The sequence below is a fragment of the Garra rufa genome, chromosome 21 (genome assembly GCF_049309525.1).
Source record: "Garra rufa chromosome 21, GarRuf1.0, whole genome shotgun sequence".
In the NCBI taxonomy this organism is placed as follows: Eukaryota; Metazoa; Chordata; class Actinopteri; order Cypriniformes; family Cyprinidae; genus Garra; species Garra rufa.
Window position 1 is genome coordinate 9875774 of NC_133381.1, and position 21098 is coordinate 9896871.

Below are 21098 nucleotides of genomic sequence, written 5' to 3' on the forward strand. Positions count from 1 at the left end.
CCGGCTCTAGCATTCATATCCGGGTGAGATGGCGCGACGCGTCGCACTCAAATGATTACACGGGCCCAAGCATGGTAAAAAGCACTTGTAGTTAACAAGAACAGTTTTATTTGGAATATTATGTTAGCTGATGTTTGTATAATACTTCTGCAAAGAGTATAATATTTACAAAAAGCAGTTAATTACATTGTCTTTTAGTATAGTTTTACACCATTCATATATTTAATTTTGATGATAGGTGATGAATTCTTAATCTAATTATTCACATTAGGAATTTATGTTAATTAACTGATTAAGTACTTGACTCAGTATATGTTTATGGTAATATTATTTTTTTGGTAATGTTCAAATCCAAATATTGCCCCTTAATGGAGTAGTTAATTTCTGTCATGAGTAAATTTTCATTTTTCAAGGGGAAAAAATACATTTTTATAAGGAAAAAAAGTTAATTCCCACAGGAAAAACATTAATTTTCACAAGGAAAAAAGAGAAAATTTTCATGAGAAAAAATGTTTTCAAAAGGAAAAAAATTTTCATAAGGAAAAAAGGAAAAGGGAAAAAAAGAAAGTAATTTTTCATAAGGAAAAAAAGTACATTTTTTAAGGAACAAAAGTAAAATTTCTCAAGGAAAAAAAAGTACATTTTTGCAAGGAAAAAAGTTTTAAATTTTAAGAAAATTTTATAAGAAAAAAAATTAAGAAATTTTTCTTAAGAAAAATCTTTCTTAAGAAAAAGAAAAGTAAATTTTCATAAGGAAAATTTTTTACATTTTCATAAGGAGAAAAGTTTTTTTATAGGTGGGCAAAAAGTACATTTTCATAAGAAAAAAAAGTAATTTTTTTAAAGGAAAAAAGTACATTTTCAAAAGGAAAAAAATTGTCAGAAGGAAAAAATCTTTTTTTATAAGGCAAAAAAAGTACATTTTAATAAGGGTGTGTTGGTTTAGAATTGGTTTAATCAGTCTTTATAATGTTGCGCAAAACAAGCATTTGTGCTCTCATCTTTGGTCGAAGGAGATTTCGAAGGAAATTTGTGACACCGTCTAAATTTGTGCTGCTAACGAGCAATAATGCAAGCAAACACTTTACATAATGGCAATATCTTTTATGAGGAATGCACACGTAGGGAAGGCGAACATATGGTTATTTTTGAAAGTCAAGTGCTGTATGGACAAACAGTTATACATCTAATATTTTAATGTTTGCACAACTAGGATAAGTAAAGAGCAGCAAAGAGCATGTTTTATTACTAATTATAATTTGCCACCACCTGACGGTCACCTTGTGACTCAAAAATATGGGCCTCCAAGGATTTTTTTATAACCATGATTATATAAGAATCAGTCAACATTACTACCAGTTATATAATAATAGATGTGCAATAAATTAAACAGAAATAGCTCATTTGTATATCAATTTTTACAGAAGATTTGTTATACTTATATATATATATATAGCAGTATATATTTACTGTCCTCTGAAAATAACTCAACATACAGCCATTTTTGTCAAAATAGCTGGCAACAAAAGTGAGTACACCCTAAGTGATGATAACAGCAGTATGTTGTTTAACCGTGCTAAGCCACGTCCTATTCATCAAGTTTATATTTTGTCTGTTTAACAGGACCATACAAAGTTGTGTGTATTGTTTTAGAGCAGTTAAAATGAGGTGCTTTAAGTACAATTCTCTCATACTGACAACTGGATGTTCAACATGGCATCTCATGGCAAAAAACTTTCTGAGGATTTGAGAATTCAAATTGTTGCTCTCCAGAAAGATGGCCAAGGCTATTAGAGGTTCAGTAACACCCTGAAACTGAGTTACACTACAGTGGTCAGAGGTTTTCAAAGATGAGTTCCATTCAGAACAGGCCTTGCAAGGGTCGATCAACAAAGTTGAGCACTCGTTCTGTGCATCAGGTGCAGAACCTGGCTTCAAAAAACAGATGCATGAGTGCTGCCAGCATTGCTTTAAAGGTTGCAGAAGTAGAAGGTCAGCTTGTCAGTGCTCAGACCATATGCCGGTAAGTCAGTTTGCACAGGCGTTTTCCCAGAAGGAAGCCTCATCTGAAGCTGGCTCACAAGAAAGCCTGCAAACAGTTTGCTGAAGACAACTTGTCCAAGAGCATGAATTACTGGAACCATGTCCTGTGGTCTGATTAGACTATAAGATAAACTTGTTTGGCTCAGATGGTGTCCAGCATGTGTGGCGATGCCCTGGTGAGGAGTACCAAGAAAACTGTGTCTTGCTTACCGTCAAGCATGGTGGTGGTAGCATCATGGTCTGGGGCTGCATGAGTGCTGCTGGTACTGGGGAGCTGCAGTTTGTTGAGGTAAACATGGATTCCATTATGTACTGTACATTCTGAAGCAGAACATGATGCCTTCCCTCCAGAAACTAGGCAGAATGGCAGTTTCCCAACATGACAACGACCCCAAACACATTACCAAGATGACAACCGCCTTGCTGAGGAAGCTGAAAGTGATGGGGTGGCCAAGTATGTCTCCAGACCTGAACCCTATTAAGCACCTGCTGGGCATCCTCAAACGTAAGGTGGAGAAGCACCAAGTGTCTAACGTCCAGCAGCTCCGTGAGGAGTGGAAGAGGATCCCAGAAACAACCTGTGCAGCTCTGGTCAATTCCATGCCCAGGATGATTAAGGCAGTGCCAGATAACAATGGTGCACAATATATTGACAATTTGGACAAGTTCACTTAGGGTGTACTCACTTTTGTTGCAATAATGGTTGTATGCTGAGTAATTTTGAGGCGACCATAAAGCTATACTGCTATACAAGCTGTACACATTGACTACTCTAAAACATATCCAAGTTTCATTTCTATAGTATTGTCCCCTGAGAAGATATACTCAAATGGTTGCTGAAATGTGAGGGTCACTACTCACTTTTGTGACATACTGTATATGTACATATATAGACAAGAGACAAAAGAAAAAATTGGACATTTTGCATATCATCATTTATTTGACATTTGTCATCCAGCACACTAGTAGTAATTCAATCTTCAATGTTCTTGAGTAAGACAGAGCCATTTTCGAGGAACTTCATATGTGGCTCTATCTTCTCCATCCTCATCGTACGGAATGTGCCAGGAGCTGCCAGAGGTCTGAACGATGGTGTCATAAACTGAGATCCCCTGAAAAACACACAGCAAAGCCAACAGTCATCCTAATAGTCATTAATTACATAAGATCTCTCCATTTTTAAACCTACCTGAAACTGAACCCTTTTTCCTGGGGTGTAATGACTGAACACCAACTGATGGCCACGTTGCCACTTGAAGAAGAGGCGTCTGGTCGCTCTCTCTGGCAAGCAGGCTTTGTGATCTCTCATCAGATCACGACTAAGAAATCGGCAGTGAACACCAGAGTGCAAAGCAGCGTACAGCAGAAACGGGTCATCCTCAGATCTGTGGCAGCCATCCAAGAATATCAACACACTCTATCAAAAATACCTTTCATACTTGGTGAATGAAATCATCATGGGTTTATACTGACTTACGCAGAGGGGGGAAGTAATCAGCACATGCGTCACTAACACACTTGACTGTTACAACTGTTGCAAAACATAGTGTCAAGTTGATATAACTCTATTATATCATGATAACTTTACAGACAGCATGTCTGTACATCATTTTATATATACACACTCTCTTTATTGGTCTTAAATGTAGGGCTTATGATTTCTGTTATAAAAAAAACAGTCGTCATATCATAGACAAAGAGAAACTTAATTGAGATGAAAAAAAAAAAAAGGACAACTAAAAAAATAAAATTGATTTCATAGGGCCCTACAACTGTTAGGATTTTGTAAAGGAGTCTCATTACCAAGCTACAGTATAAAATACAGTAATACAGTAAAATACAGTTTTCTGGTTGAATATATTTTAGTTGTAATTTATTCCTGTGATGTCAAAGCTGAATTTTCAGCATCATTACTCCAGTATTCAGGGTCACATGATCTGTCAGAAATTGTGAATCAGAAACTGTGCTGATTTTTTTTAGGATGAAAATGAAATGAATTGCATTTATTCCAAATAGCAATTTGGTAACAATAAAAGTATTGATTTATTTTTCTTTCTCACTTACCCAACATATGAATGGTAGTGCATCATGGTTTCCAAAAAATATTAGAATGATTTCTGACGGATCAGGTGACACTGAAGACAGGAGTTATGATGCTGAAAATTCAGCTTTGCATCACAAATATAAATTACATTTTAAAATATATTCAAATATGACATAGTTCTTTACATTTATAATATTATTTCAAAATATTACAGATTTTACTGTATTTTATATAAAATAAATGCAGCCGTGGTGAGCGTTTTTCTTTAAAAAAAATACAAAAATCATTATTATTCCAAATTTTTCTGTTCAGCAAAATTAATGTGACCCTGGACCACAAAACCAGTCATAAGGGTACATTCATACATCATCTGAAAGCTGAATAAATAAATCTTCATTGATATATGGTTTGTTAGAATAGGACAATATTTGGGAGATACTACTATTTGAAAATCTAGTATCTAAGGGTGCAAAAATATAAAAAATATTGAGAAAATCACCCTTGAAGTTGTCCAATGAAGTTCTTAGCAATGCATATTACTAATCAAAAATTAAGTTTTCATATAGTTCTGGTAGGAAATGTACAAAATATCTTCATGGAGCATGATATTTACTTAACATCCTAATAATTTTTGGCATAAAAGAAAAATAATAATTTTGACCCATATGTGTTGTTGGCTATTGCTACTTAAGACTGGTTTTGTGGTGCAGGGTCACATATGATTCTCTAATTAGCATAAAAATAGGACAAATATTCCAGATTGACTTGTTTTGATCCATAACAATCTTGGATGAATTGTTCACTGAGCTTGTTGCAATGCATTATAGGATTTTTGTCTCCACAAATCACAGGATTTAACCAAAAAAATGCTGTCTACGTAGACAGCTCACTAGGTTTTGGAACAGCGTGTACAGTATGTGATTGAGGAAAGCAGGGTCATACTAACATGTTCTCTGTGAAGAAACAGTGGGCTTTCTGCTTGATCTTGTTCATGTTTTGTCTGTCCCAGTTCCGGGAAGGTTGTAGCATGTGCTTCCTGCCAAGGACCAGGATGTTCAGACCTTGCTGTTCCAGCTCCGACACGACTGCCAGCAACTGAGGAGATAATTCACACTCTCTGTGACCTTTCACCATTTCTATTAAGATATTAGATATGAATGAGGTCATTCATGCTTTTTTTGATGAATGAGAGACTTGAGTTCATTCAGCATGTTCTCTATGAGGTGAGCTGCAGCTCTTTGACTTTTTTGGAGGAATTTCCCTTGGCATTACAGATGAATTTGGGACCTTTAGCAGGTCAGCTGTAGGGAAATTATTCTTGCTCACATTGTTTTAACCTACTTGTATGCCGCCTACTCACGCACACAGCATAAGGGGGGAGTTTCCTGATTACACAGGAAGTTGTTTTTCCAATACCCCCCATACAAAGTGAAGGCAGCAAAGGTTACAACGGTATGCTAAAAATATCCAAGGGTCTTTGTATGCAGATGTACAGATTTAATACCACACACTTGCATGAACTATTCATAAGATTGACCTAACTATTTTAAATAGTGTGTAGGTATTTTTTTTTTTTGGTACTCTTCTAGGAGTTACAAAATTATAGTGTAGCAGGCACCAGGAAGTTATGACTAACATTTCATTTTTAGATGGATTTTTTGTTTATACTGACGACATGTAAATTAGTAAGCTAGAACAGTAGTGCATAATAATAATTACATTTGAAGTAATCTGCAAAATGTTAATTATTTGACCAAAATAAAAGGGATCATATAAATGCATGCTATTTTTTATTCAGTACTGACCTGAATAAGATATTTACATATAGTCCACAAGAGAAAATAATAGTTGATTTTATAAAAAAAAGTTCAAAAGTCCAGAAGGAAAAACAATGCATTAAAACTTTTAAACAGAATTAAAATGCGTACTTTTTTCTAATTTTGCCTAAATATCATTTTTTTTTCATTTAGTACTGTCCTTCAGAAGCTACAGAAGATGTTTCCCAGAAGACAAAATAAGTCAAATTTACCCTGATCTTCAAATTAATGCATTGTTTTTCCTTTTGAATCATTAGTGTGTGTTTAAATCTTTTGTAATAGTTGCATATGAGTCCCTCAGTTGTCCTCAGTGTGTAAAGATGAATCTTAAAATCATACAGTCATTTATGGAAAGGGTTGAAATACACAAAAATGCTGAAAAACCAAAGAATTTGTGGGACCTGACGGATTTTTCTGAAGAATATCAGGCAGTTTAACTGTTCAGGACAAACAAGGGACTCGTGAACGACTATCACCAAACAAAAAACCCAGCTGTAGATCATTCAGGTATCAACACAGTGTTAAGAATCAAGTGTATGTAAACTTTTGAACAGGGTCATTTTTCTAAATTCAACTATTATTTTCTCTTGTGGACTATATGTAAATGTCTTTTGTAAAACATCTTATTCAATGTAAACGTTTGACTTCAAATGTATATATAACTATTGCATTGACTAACAGCATTTCTCACTCAAATTTAGATTTCCGTAATGTAATTTACAGTTTGAATATGCAAAGAGAGTCCCAGTGTATTCCAGTTTATCTTGTATCCCTCATTTAGCTATTTCAGATATGAGGAAGTGCTAAATGTGGAATGGCAGGTGGAATTGCATTTTCTGCTAATTCATGATAAGGAAGTGTACAATGAGCCACAGATGGGCCGTGTTACTTTGGAAAGCACCGTACACACCGTAAACCGTAGCGCCCTGTTTTACAACCTAACCTTAACCTCTCCCTCTAGTCACCTTCGCTTAAGAATTACGAGATAAAGCAATGCACTTCCTTCCAGCATGTTAGTCTTGTAAATTTACAATCACTTTCTTGCATACACTTTCTTAGCCTGTAGACAAATCTTTATAGGCCTACGTTGGCCACGAGTTCACACAGGCCTTCATTTTTTTACACTGTGTGCAGACAAATCCGGTTAATACTAGCATGTCAATGAATGCGCCAGTTAGCGAGGAAGTGGGGTAAATGTTAGCACCAAAAATAAACTTGACCACAAAAGGCACATGGTTGACTTAAAATACAGAGTTAGTCATAGCAATATGAGTGTAAAATCCCCTGCCTCGGTGTACAATTGCTATGGGGTGCGTCTGTGTTAATAATTGTGACTGTGTGATGTGCAGATGGAAGCCATGGATGAGTGGGCAGAAAGCAAAAGGATCCGATCGAAGGTCAAGGGAGTTTGTGTTGCATCATAATTTGTAGCCTAATGTCAAGTATTAGGTGTTCTCATATCTGGTGATGTTTTTTTCAATGCACTGATCTGTTTTTTGCTTCCATAACTTGTCCTTTTTCAGTCTAGTGTAAAGACAACATGTTTAAAATAGGGATGCACCAAAATGAAAATTCTTGGCCGAAGCCGAAGCCAAAGAAAATTAAACACTTGGCTGAAGGCCGATTACTGAACACATTTGTTTTGTGTTTTTCCAACATGTATTTTGCCAATTCTTTTCACCATTGCAAAAATTAAATGGCCAAAATGTGCTTTTTACAGTTTTGTCTTACTTTTCAAAAATAAAAAATCAATTCCAAAACAACAATTTTAAAATATTTACTTAACACTGAACATTTGTAACATTCTAGTTAGGGCTGCTCGATTTTGGCAAAAATCATAATCACGATTATTTTAGTCAATATTGTAATCACGATGATGACTGGGTCCAAAACTTTATATTAGTGATTAATTTAAATATAGCAATACAGCAGAAAAAAGATACAAATACAAAAAAACAGTGCTTTAAAAAAAAAAAAAGTTTTTTTCACTGTAAACATGCTTTGTTTCTTATTAAAACTACAAAAGTCCTTCATTCAAGAACAGTGAGTGACTTTTCACCTTGTATTTTTACATTTTATTAATATTAAAGGTTGTATCAGCGATTTCTAGCCTAAAACATAAAGTGTCAATTTCAGCTGACCTTTCATCACGATCCGCTCGCTGCCTGCCCCATAAATTGTCTGTGAAAAAACCGCGTCTCTCTGGTCAGCCTAGGGTCCGAGATATGCCAAAAAAACAATCGGCACTACCAACCTTTCCACAGATAAACAAACAGTGTTCCAACCAATCAGCGTCAGGGGTTTGGTGTTGTGGACTTTCCTACTGGTGCTGGGATGTGAGGGAGGCGGAGCGAAAGTCCACAACACCAAACCCCTGATGCTGATTGGTTGGAACACTGTTTGTTTATGTGTGGAAAGGTTGGTAGTGCCGATTGTTTTTTTTTGGCATATCTCGGACCCTAGGCTGACCAGAGAGACGCGTTTTTTTCACAGACAATTTATGGGGCAGGCAGCGAGCGGATCGTGAAGAAAGGTCAGCTGAAATTGACACTTTATGTTTCAGGCTAGAAATCGCTGATACAACCTTTAAGCAGAGACAGCAGAAGGAATATTGTTGCCGCTTTAAGCGCCACACGGACCCAATATACTGTTACACACGTATTTTCATTCTCAACTGTTTATGATCATTTAAGACATAACTGACAAGGGTTTACATGAATAATCACTAAGCGCCTCATTTTGAAATATTTTTGCGTGTAATTGACCGTTTAGGCGCGCATCTTGAGTTAAAAGATAACTTTACATGTCCGTGTTTCTGCTCCGTCTCTGAGCGCAAACACAGAACAGCGCAAGTTCATAGAATAATTTCAGTTGCCAAACATTCGGTGCATCCCTAATTAAATATACATTTAAAGGGATAGTTCACAAAAAAAAGAAAAGAAAATTCTGTCACCCAAATATCGTTCAAAATCCGTTAGACCTTTGTTCATCAATATTTTTAATGAAATCTGAGAGCTTTCTGACCCAGCATTGACAGTAACACAACTACAAAATTGTTCAATATAGTCATTATTTTTGTTTGCTTTTTGTTTACTTTGCGCCATTATAACATTACGGTTGAACCACTGATGTCTACCTTTCTGGGCCTTGAACATGATAGTTGTGTTGCTGTCTATGCAGGGTCAGAAAACTCTTGGAGTTCATCAAATATCTTAATCTGTGTTCCGAAGAAGAACAAAAATCTTACGGATATGGAACAACATGAGGGTGAGTAATCAATGACAATTTTTATTTTTGGGTGAACTATCCCTTTAAAGGTAAGAAACTCATACAGGTTGAGAACAAGTGGAGGGTGAGTAAATAATGACCGAATTTTCATTTTTGGGTGAGCTATCCCGTTGCTCAAATAGTCCTAGGCTATTGAAAAGTCACTGGTTTTCAGTTAACAGGTGGTTGACAGTTTGCTAGGTGGGTGGTGGGTGCTTATCTAAAAATATAAGCTTATTTGTTGGCAAAAATCCCTTTGGTACTATTATAATGGAGCATAACCAAATGTGAAGCCACTTCTGTCTGGGACTGACACCAACTCGTAGGAGGGCTGATGTGTAACACATTCTGTGCAACATTACATGGACACTAAACTTTCCCTAATTTTTTTGTTTGAGTAGCTGTGGGTTTCATGGGTTTGGGGGGGTCTTGCAGGTTGGAAACTATGAGAAATTTGGGCTGTACCCTAAACCTGTTCTGCTGCATTGAAAATAACCATGCTTGTGATCGCCCCCTGGTGGAACCTCTGCTACTCACTTATGTTTTTTACTTAAAAATGCAAACTGGTTGAATACTGTAGCATGAAGGTAAACAACTTTTGCTGTCCTTTAGAGCTACAAATCAGAGTAGGCTGACTGTCTAGCCAGATTTAAAATTTTTTAGAAGGTCACAAACACACCAGACCTGTCTTGGAACATCCAAGCAGTGAAGTTACCATCACTTACCGTCTCAGAGTGGGCGGACTTGGGCGATGTGTTAGCCACATTAAGACCGTCAATGACAATATCAAAGGGAGATCTCTGCTTCACGAAACTCTTAAACCTGTTAAGCTCCTGTACAGAACACAAACAAGTGGTTATTCTTAAAATCATTACAAGATGCAGTTATTATACATATAAATGACATACACCTTGCAGAATCTGCAAGATGTTAATATTTGACCAAAACAAGAGGGATTATACAAAATGCATGTTATTTTTTATTTAGTACTGACCTGAATAAGATATTTCACATAAAAGACGTTTACATATAGCCCACAAGAGAAAATAATACTTGAATGACCCTGCTCAAAAGTTTGCATATGTTTGATTCTTAATACTGTGTTTTACCTAAATGACCCACAGCTGTTTTTTTGGTTTAGTAAAAGTTGTTTATGAGTCCTTTGCTTGTTAAACTGCCCGCTGTTCTTTAGAAAAATCCTTTCGGTCCCACAAATTCTTTGGTTTTTCAGCATGTTTGTGTGTTTGAACCCTTTCCAACAATGACTGTATGATTTTGAGATCCATCTTTTCACACTGAGGACAACTGAGGGACTCATATGCAACTATCACAGAAGGTTCAAATGCTCACTGATGCTTTAGAAGGAAAAACAATGCATTTAGAGCTGGGGGGTAAAAACTTTTGAATGGAATGACGATGTGTGTATTTTTCTTATTTTGCCTACATTTTTGTTCATTTAGTACTGCCCTTCTGCACACTTACATGTTTCCCAGTGGACAAAAGAAGTTGTACCCTGATCGTCACCCCCAGCTCGTAATTCATTGTGTTTCCTTCTGAAGCTTCAACTTCAACTGTATACTGTTGTCAAATAAGTGGTATATATTTGGTGTAAAAAAAAAAAAAAAAAAAATCACAATTTTGCAATTTATATACACAAACATTGCAATCCTTCTATGTTTGTTCTAATGCTAAAACTAGTCAAAAAGCAAAGACGCAGCATCATGCACTCTTGTAACCTTCAGTTTTACTAGAGGAACAGACGGTTACTTGGATGTAAGGGGGTCTTCTATGTATATTTCCTCACTTTGGTGTTGTGCAGCACATTGCACAAGAGAAAAGCAACCGGTGTTGCACAAGACAAGGATGACAGCTAAAAGCTTTACGCCGAATTGAAAACATTACAGTTAGTTCTTAGAATGGACAGTTACATCAAACCAGTGTTGTTATTGTTAACCACAACCATTAAAAAAAAACATCAAAATATATGAAATATTTTGAAAAACAATATATATGAAAAACAAAAATAAGAAATGCTGTTTGAAGCACGTTCGATAACATTTAAACAAGTAAATTTATGTTGAAGTACTTAAAATACAACTAAAATTAAAATACTGTAATGATGCTAAAAATACAGCTTTAAAATCACAGGAATAAATTACATTTCAAAATATATTCAAAAAGAAAACAGTCATTTGAAACTCAAGGTAAGGTTAAAATATTTTAAATTGCTACGTTTTTTGCTTTACTTTGGATCAAATAAATGCAGGCTTGATGAGCAAAAGAGGCTTCTTTAAAAAAAAAAATCTTACTGTTCAAAAACTTTTGACGGTAGTGTATATATAAATATTAGATGTAAACATAAAACTTAAAAACCTAAATGAAAATGAGAATGTCACCTTGGAATCTTACTGAAATAAAATAAGCTGAAGTACTAAAATTACTAAAAATAAAAATAAATAAATACCAATTCTATAACATTTAAATACTATAACAAGTAAATTTATGTTGAAGTACTAAAATTACAACTAAATATAAAATACTAAAATAACATTAAATTCAATCTATTTTTTAAACTAATACAAATTATAAAAGCAAATAAAAATGACTAACATAAAAATAAAAGTAAATTCAACATATGAATAAATCCAATAATGTCGGTGCCGGTAGTCTTATGGGCAGTGTGCCAACATAACAGTACAACCAAAAATATAACTTAAAAAAAAAAAAACCAAGCAAAGGAGGATTACATACACTAAATTTGGACTGTAGTCTTTTGTAACTGCAGAAAAATGATCGGTTTGAGAAAAAAATATATTATTTTTGCTTTCCTGTTCGGTGATGCTAGCAGCTCAGAAATGACACTTGTCACCTTTAAACTCAAGATTGTTTTTGAAAAATCACGAGGCCCTGGCGGGTGACATTTATGGCAAACAGATATATCATTGTAAGTGATCCTGCCTGAAACATACATATCAGATTAAGAGAAGAGCTGAGAGATATGTGCAGTCATGAATGTACAGGAAGTATAAGAGCAAAGCAAACACTGTGAGATAAAGCAGTGTGTTCACAGATAGTCTGACAAGTACTGGCCAAGAACTGAACATACTGTTTTCTTTCTGTCAGAGCATTGTACAAAAGCAACTTTATTGTCTAGCAATTCTATGAATTCATCCCGGGATAGTTAAAAATGCTTTTGACTTTTCCTAACTGTGTTGTTACAGGAATACAATAGAGGTTCAAAGAGAACTTGACCACACCTGGCTCACCTTCAAAAGAGTAATCAGGTTGTGTTTAGCTGAATAACACAAGAGCATGCAGGCTCCTTGAATAACAGGGCCAAAAAAAAAGCTAGAACTTCCTTGTTCTTTGTTGTTGTTTAAGAAGAGGCTGAAATACCTCCCGAATTGTCCTTGACATAACATGTAAACAAAACAAGGGAATTTCCAGATGGACTGGGGCCAGGTCACTCCCTCACCTGTCTGTCCTCGGGACTCAGAGCTGCAAACGCCTTTTGATTTATTAGCTTTATCTTCATAGCAAAGTGTAATGTCATGCACACTCATGCCTAGAACTCATCAGTAGCGAACAAAGTACACAAATACTTAATAGTTAATATACATATACCCCGATGAAGTATTACATAAGTAAAAGTAGTAGACAAACATTAACTTAGTCAAAAAACAAAACAAAAACATTACTGGTCAATAGTTTTTGAACAGTAAGATCTCTTCTGCTCACCATCCCTGCATTTATTCGATCCAAAGTTCAGCAGAAATAGTACAATTTTGAAATATTTTTTATATTTAAAATAACCGTTTTCTATTTGAATATATTTAAAAATATAATTTATTCTTGTGATCAAATCAAAATTTTCTAAATTATTACTCCAGTCTTTTATTATTATTATTATTATTATTATTATTATTTAAAACAGTTGAGTAATGTTTTTTTTTTTTCAGGATTTGCTTGGAGTCAGTATATATATATATTTTTTTTTAATTATTGAAATTAATACTTTTATTTAGCAAGGGTGCTTTAAATTGTTCAAAAGTGATTATATAGACATTTATAATGTTACAAAAGATTTCTATTTCAGGTAAATGCTGTTCTTCTGAACTTTCTATTCATCAAAGAACCCTGAAAAAAAAAATCTACTCAGCTGTTTTTGACATAATAATAATAATAATAATAAATGTTTTTGAAAAGCAAATCAGAATATTAGAATGATTTCTGAAGGATCATGTGACTGGGGTAACGATGCTAAAAATTCAGCTTTAAAAGACAGGGATAAATTACATTTCAAAATATATTCAAATAGAAAATGGTTATTTTAAATAGTAAAAATATTTCAAAATGTTACTGTTTTTGATGTACTTTAGATTAAAAAAAAATGCAGGCTTGGTGAGCAGAAGCGACTTCTCTAAAAAAGATTAAAAATCTTACTGTTCAAAAACTTTTGACCAGTAGTGTATATATAAATATTAGATGAAAACATAAACTTTAAAAACCTAAATGAAAATGAGACTGAAAAAAAATAAGCTGAAGTACTTAAATTACTGAAAATAAAAATTAATAAAATTAAAATGAAAAAAAAAAACTCATATTAAAATTCAAAGTGGAACTATAAAAAATAATTCAAAACATTTATAAAATATTATAATAGTATGGTTTTTAAATTGTAAAATGATTTTAAAAATGATTGCTAGAAGATCTGACAAACAATTAAAAAGAAATGGCACGTAACAGTGATTTAAACATCAAATTGTGAAGACTGAAATAAAACGTCAAAATTTAAAGAATACTTTTTACAGTGTTTAAGTAACACTAAAATAACACTGATTCACAAATGAATCATTCCACAGAATCTGTAAACCAGTTCAACAGGCACATTTATTTAAAAGAATGATTAATCTTAAATTGGACATAACACTTCGGTTTCATTTTCTGAATAACGAGCAATTGTAAAAAAAAATGTAAACATAGTAGAGGAAAAAGAAACTTATTATGCATTGCAATGCAGTCATGCAAGGTTTTTCCAAAATTAAAACTCTCCAATAAATTAAAAATATTTAAACAATGACATTTAGCAATGGAGAAAAAATACTTGTTTCTTCCTCAAAGTTGAGGAAACAACAACAACAATGTGGTGAAGTAAAGTACAACAGCTAAATACACAATCCTCTGTTTCATACACACAAAGCTGTGTTTGTCAAAACCACAGGTATTCCTAGACTGTCAGGTGTCTGGAAACCAGCGCTTTCAGTTCTGCCTGAAGCGTGAGAATTTTCCTTCTGAAATTCCAATTTCCGCTCCTCCAATGCACTAATATGCAAAAACGGATGATTGCGACCCGCAAGTGAAAACAACACGTTACAAAAGAATAAGTGCAGCTATTTTGCATGCTAAAAATCCTGTTAAGTGTGTGTTAAGTAGCAAGTCTGTGCTACTGGGTGAGAGGATGCATGACTGGGGGAGGGGTGAGAGCGCCACGGACAGCTAGAGGGGGGAAGGGGAGCTGGATATTTGGGGAATTCCTTTTTGGTTTTGGTGGGGGTTAGCGGTTGGCAATCAGTTGTTCAACTCTTAAAATTTTTTGCAGCATTGGGTAGGGTTAGTACTTTAGGCATGGGACAAATTGAATCCAAACATGCAATTTCACCTATGTGCATGCAAGATGTTGACAACGAAGGTCTAGCATTGTAAGTGCATTTTTTTATTGTGTTTTGGTTTCGCTCTGCATCCTCTCATGGCCATGGAGAGGTTATGTTGAATGGGAACAGGAACACCGGGGATTCCCCAATGGTGTCGAGAGGTCACGTGCATGCGGTACCAGATTGCCGTGCAGAACTCTGTGTACCTACAAAATGGGTGTGTCGGGAATATGCACATTCAAAACAAGTTTAATCCAGATTTGATAGTGATCACAGGCTAGTCCCCCCCCCCCCCCCAAATATACACAATGGCCCATAACAATCAAAACATGCTCCTTCAGCCTTACGTGATTATTAACACCATGTACAATTGCAAGCTTTTGCTTGAATCGTTTAAAACAAATAAACTGCATTTTGTAAATCCTAAAAAGTACCTGCTCCGTTTTGTTCAAAGCATGCATGAAATTCCAATGAAATAAAAGGCAGCCACGTGAAAATGGATAGAGAACAAAGAAATGAAATGGATTACAGTATGTGAAAACCACTGTGCCCCACGGCAGACATTAATGAAAAGGCATCTGCAAGTCCTGTACTTTTCCTTATTACAAGCTGGCTGGCTTGAAACAGGAAAAACAGGCTCCCCCTGAAAAACTGCAGGCGACTAATTGTAAGGAAACTAAAAAAGGGGCTTTTTTTTTGCATCATTTGCATATTATATTTGGATTTCCGAATTTGTTAATAACAATATAGTGCATTAACCAAACACCTTGGCCACAATTCAAAAACAGTTTGTGTAACTGTGTATATATTATATACACTTCCAGTCAAAAGTTTCTGAACAGTAGGACTTAATGTTTTGTGTTTTAAAGAAGTCTCTTCTGCTCACCATGCCTGCATTTATTTGATGCAAAGTACAGCAAAAACAGTAAGATTTTGAAATATTTTTACTATTTAAAAATAACTGTTTTCTATTTGAATATATTTTAAAATCTAATTTATTCCTGTGATTTCAAAGCTGAATTTTTAGCATCATTACTCCAGTCACATGATCCTTCAGATCATTCTAATATTCTAATATTCTGATTTGCTGCTAAAAAAAAAAAAAAACATTTATTATTATGTTGAAAACAATTGAGTAGAATTTTTTTAGGTTTATTTGATGAATATACTTTGATGAATATACTTTGTACTTTGGATCAAATACATGCAGGCTTGGAGAAAGCAGCAGAAGAGACGTCTTTAAAATCATTAAAAATCTTACTGTTCAAAAACTTTTGACTGGTAGTGTGTATATATATATATACACACACACACACACAAAACAGACTGAAATAAAAAGAATGAAATAAATTTCACTTTATATACACTACCGTTCAACAGCTTGTGTTCAATATTTGAAAAATTAATACTTTTATTCAGCAATTATGCACTAAATTGATCAAATATGGGATGGTATTTCAAATAAATGCTCTGTATTCATCAAAATTTCATGACAAAATACTTTTTTTTCTTTTTGTAATAATACTTAAAACTTGCATGCATATAATGTGGAAAAAACATTTTTCATGTTTAAAAGTACATATATTCCATATAATCTCAAAGTTACTATGAGTTCATGTGTAATAACACAATAAGCTATTTTTTAAAACATTTAAAATGTTGTTTTAATGAAGTTTAGCATGTCACAGTAGGACACAGTAGTCTTTGCGTGGCATGTCACGTTAACCACCCAAAAAAACCACCCATTTTTTCCCCTTTAAAGGCAAAATGCTCTGTCTAGGGGTTGTTAAACGCTTCTGCAGAGTTTAGACTGGGGGTGTTTTAACTGTCTGCACTGGTTTCAGTTCATAAGGCGCTGCTGCAGCGATGGCGGGGGGCTGGAGTCCATGCAGTGCTGCAGACAGACAGGCAGGCAGGGACTTTCCAGGGTCACTCATGTGAGAGGCTTTTGAGGGCTGAAATGTGAAAGCCCATTGTGTTGCGTTTTACAACAGCAAAAAGCACACAAGCAGTACACATGTCTCAGCATCAATCATGTGCACGACCAAATTAGAGATTGTTTATGGCTATACTGAGTACTTTGTTTTTGTGTACTGAATAAAAATGCCCTTTTCTGAGACAGTGCTTGGAAGCTGAATGCGTTTCCCAAGCATGAGAACGGTGTTTGCAAACAAACATGACCGTTCTCTCTGGGAAATGGAATTTTAGAGGAGTTGCTTGCCTTGTGACCTTGTGTCTTCAGTTGGACTGCATTCATGAGCTTTCTAAACAGGGGACCCGACAGACACATGAAGGAACATGTGTTGGAAAGCCCCTGCATCATATCTAAATGTGGAACTAGACAGGATCACATGCTTCTGACATCTATAGACCCCACTGCCTGAAAAAAGCAGCCCTCTGGACAACAACATCATCTAATTCAGGGGCAGACTCCATTTAAGACGGAGCTCAAAACTGCATGGAACATCTTCTAATTCTGGACGGCTACACAACTTGCCTATCATGTAGTTGCAGCCTATTTGGTGCTACACAGAAAACAGCTTTAGGTTTTAGTCTGTGTCATTATTGTTTTATAATTTTCAAGGAGGAAATAATCTAAAAGGATTTAAAAAGCAGGTAACATGTTTAACATGTATAACACACATAACGTTAATCAGTGATGTAAAAATGTGAATATACGGTGTATAGGAAGCTATCGCCATCTAGTGGAGGCAAACGAAACTACATAATAAGGCCTTACTAAACTTCAAACAACACATCTTTTACAAAAAGGTGAATTTCAGAATCAGAAAGTTATAAATAATAACAAATATTTTTGCATAAAGATTAAACACGTTTTAAGACCATTAAGATTATTTGTGACATGCTTTTCATGACAATTAAGCACGTTTTTTGGTAATACAGTTGAAGTCAAAAGTTTACATACACCTTGCAGAATCTGCTAAATGTTAATTATTTTACCAAAATAAGAGGAATCATACAAAATGCGTGCTATTTTTTTATTTAGTACTGTCCCGAATAAGATACTTCACATAAAAGAGAAAATAATAGTTGAATTTATAAAAATGACCCCGTTCAAAAGTTTACATACACCTGATTCTTAATACTGTGTTGTTACCTGAATGAGCTGTGGATTTTTTTTCTTTAGTGATAGAGCCGGAAGTGAAAACCTTTGAACAGAATGAAGATGTGTACATTTTTTTTTACATTTTACCTAACCTAACGCTACTTTACCTAAAGCTAAAGAAGATACTGTTTCCTACAATTTACCTTGATCTTCAAATTCAAAAAGTCTTAATGCATTGTGTTTACTTCTGAAGCATCGGTGAGCATTTAAACATTCTATAATAGTTGCATATGCGTCCTTTAGTTATCATCAGTGTGAAAGGATGGATCTCAAAATCATAGTCATTGTTGGAAAGGGTTCAAATACACAAAAAGGCTGAAAAACCAAAAAATTTGTGGGACCTGAATATTTTTTTTTTTTTGAAGAACAGCAGACAGTTTAACTGTGCAGGACAAACAAGAGACTTGTGAACAACTATCACCAAAAAAAAAAAAAAAAAAAACATTCAGTGGATCATTCAGGTAACAACGGTATTAAGAATCAAGTGTATGTAAACTTTTGAACAGGGTCATTTTTATGAATTCAACTAATATTTTCTCTTGTGGACTATAAGTAAACATCTTTTATGTGAAATATCTGATTCAGGTCAGTACTAAATAAAAGCAACATGTATTTTGTATGATTCCTCTTATTTGTAAAATAATTAACATTATGTAGATTCTGAAAGGGGGATGTAAACTTTTGACTTCAACTGTATATTTAATAAGCTAATAATTCTGCCAATAGATGTTATTAATTTATTAAAATATATATTATACAATTTTTCACAATTAAAATAATATATTGTGTTAGTATAGTGTTTATTTATATTTTGAATTGTCTTTTATTTTTATATTTCCCATTATCACTGTAATGACTTTTGTCATTGCTGTTCTTTTTTTAAATATTTATATTTAGCTATAGTTTATTTTTAATTCAGCTTTAGTTTTAGACATTTCAGTGCTTAAGTTTATCTTTTTCATCTAGTATTTAATATTTTATTTTTTCCAGCTTCAAATACAGAGAAACACCATCGGTGTAACAACACTGGTTTAAAGGTTGATTTTATCGATCTAAAATTAACTTTGGTAAATCTACCATGGTAAAAGAAAGCTTTAATGTAGAGACAGACCTCTGGTGTGGTTTTCTTGAAGACATCACTTCCTTCTATCACTTTCTCCATCACTTGGTCCTTCAACTCAGCATACTCTTTCTCAGTCAGTTGAACGGATTCCAGTGAAGCCTTGCAATTTTTGCACTGTCCACTAAAACACAAGACATTTCCACACCAATAATCAATTAAGAATAGTCCATATTGACAATATATGTGCCCCTGGCACACAAAACTTTTAACGTCTTAAGTAGCATGGGTATATTTGAAGCAATAACCAAAAATACACTGTATGGGCCAAAATTATTAATTTTTCTTTTATGCCAAAAATCATGTTCCATGAAAATATTTTGTCAATTTTCTACAGTAAATATATCAAAACTTAATTTTTGATTAGTAATATGCATTGCTAAGAACTTAATTTGGATTCATTTGCATTTTTTTTTTTTTTTTTTTTTTGCACCCTCACAGATTCCTGATTTTTAATTTTATTTTATTTTTTTAATAATTGACCCTCATGACTGGTTTTGTAGTCCAGGGTCACATATTTAAAACTAAAAATTAAAATTAGTACCTGGGGGCCACATATGAAAAATTTCCACTCCATTTCTGATCCGGTAAACTGTGCAGATGGAGAAAATAAAACAGTTGAAACAAAGACTTGCAATACGGGAAACATTTTTAGAAACATTTTAAAAATCTATACATACATATTTACAGTTTTATAACATAAAAATGACAATATTAGAATATGTTATGTTCTTATTACATTTACCTCTCAAACCAAGCTTTGATAGTTTTAATCAGTGGCTCCTCTGGGTAGATCTGATTATCTCGCATATACGAAAGAACAGAAAAGAGTTTGTCCTCATGTCCATGCTGAGTGATGCCGCTCTGAAACAGGCACTGCCATGTGTCCTGATTCGGTACCAGACCCAGTTCAAGGAGCTCATCGTACAGCCTCCAACTTGTCTCAGTGTCACCATGAAGTGCCGCCCCAGTAATGGCATCACTATAGTTACGAGGAGATGGCAAGATGGCCTTTTTCATCCCCTCCAACACCTCAAGCGCTTCCCTCCAGCGTTCAGTTTGACTGAAACCTTTCACAAACAGGGACGAGGCTCCAGGGTCAAGAGACTTAAAGCAAGTTCTCATGATGTCGTAAGTGTCAAACACCTCAGAGTGGTGCCCACCCGAGACACACAGTGTGAGGTACCTCAAAAGGACTTCGTAAGACAGGGTGCCTTTGTCCTGAACCACGTAGGCCAAGAGAGATTTGGCGATGTTGACATCTGCGTTAGTCTTTAGCAGTCTATTCATCATGTGCACCTCGAAGTGATCAGGTGTGGAGAAACTCTCTTTGAGTTTTGCCCATTCGGATGCGGTTGGCGGATGATCAGGAAGGCAGATTTTTACAGATTTTCTGGCTCTCAAAGGTGGCTGCTCTTCTGTAACCACCCTAGCTTTCTTTTTCATATATTCAGCAGTTCTTTTGGCCGTTCCAGCGGTGAATACTGAATTTGGGAATACAGGCCTTGTTTTAGGAGTGAACCATTTTTCTTTGGAAGCTTGGCTGTGTGCTTGTTTGTCTCCTTTTGTGCTGTAATATTGTGTGTGTGGATTTACGGTCAACCTGACAGCACGCATAATGTTTTGTTGTGGTAAACAAGCCAAAGCAGGCCTGAAATACAATGGGTTGATAACCCAGGATGTGAAGAGATGCTTTATGCATGTCCTTGATTTTGACACAACAAGAGATCCCATTTTTCTACCAGTATACTTTACTTTTCAGACTACGTGCTACTTTAAAGATGTAAAACGTATAATAAATCACTTATTTCTGTCTCAAAATCGCATTGGTTTTTAAATGAAGGTTCGTTTTAGCGTTCAACACACATGCAATAACACACTAGCTTTCTAAAGTTATATTTGATAGTATTTATATCTAAAATTAATAGATATAAATAATATTCAACAACTTATCTTCTGAAGGAATGGCTTTGTATTACAGCACATAGTCTTGAGTTCCTCTGACACATTAGGATATCGAATTTCTTCT

General features: G+C 34.7%; 1 protein-coding gene across 1 annotated transcript; it reads right to left on the minus strand.

Moving 5' to 3' along the window:
- Positions 1–2973: 2973 nt before the first annotated feature.
- Positions 2974–21087, minus strand: prorp (protein only RNase P catalytic subunit). Its single transcript, XM_073827045.1, has 7 exons — positions 19815–21087; positions 19614–19661; positions 19061–19193; positions 9897–10004; positions 5034–5182; positions 3233–3428; positions 2974–3155 (listed from the first exon to the last, which is right to left on the minus strand). Exons 1-7 carry the CDS (start codon positions 20801–20803, stop codon positions 3024–3026), a joined length of 1755 nt encoding a protein of 584 aa, XP_073683146.1. The 5' UTR covers positions 20804–21087; the 3' UTR covers positions 2974–3023.
- Between the last annotated feature and the right edge of the window lie 11 nt (positions 21088–21098).

Excerpts from the sequence above, each read along its gene's own strand:
- prorp (XM_073827045.1), bottom strand. The coding sequence starts at position 20,803 with ATGGGATCTCTTGTTGTGTCAAAATCAAGGACATGCATAAAGCATCTC. Across the intron at positions 19,194-19,613 it reads TTTTCATATGTGGCCCCCAG|TGGACAGTGCAAAAATTGCA; the intron begins GTACTAATTTTA and ends CTTGTGTTTTAG. Across the intron at positions 5,183-9,896 it reads AGTCCGCCCACTCTGAGACG|TTGCTGGCAGTCGTGTCGGA; the intron begins GTAAGTGATGGT and ends TTATCTCCTCAG.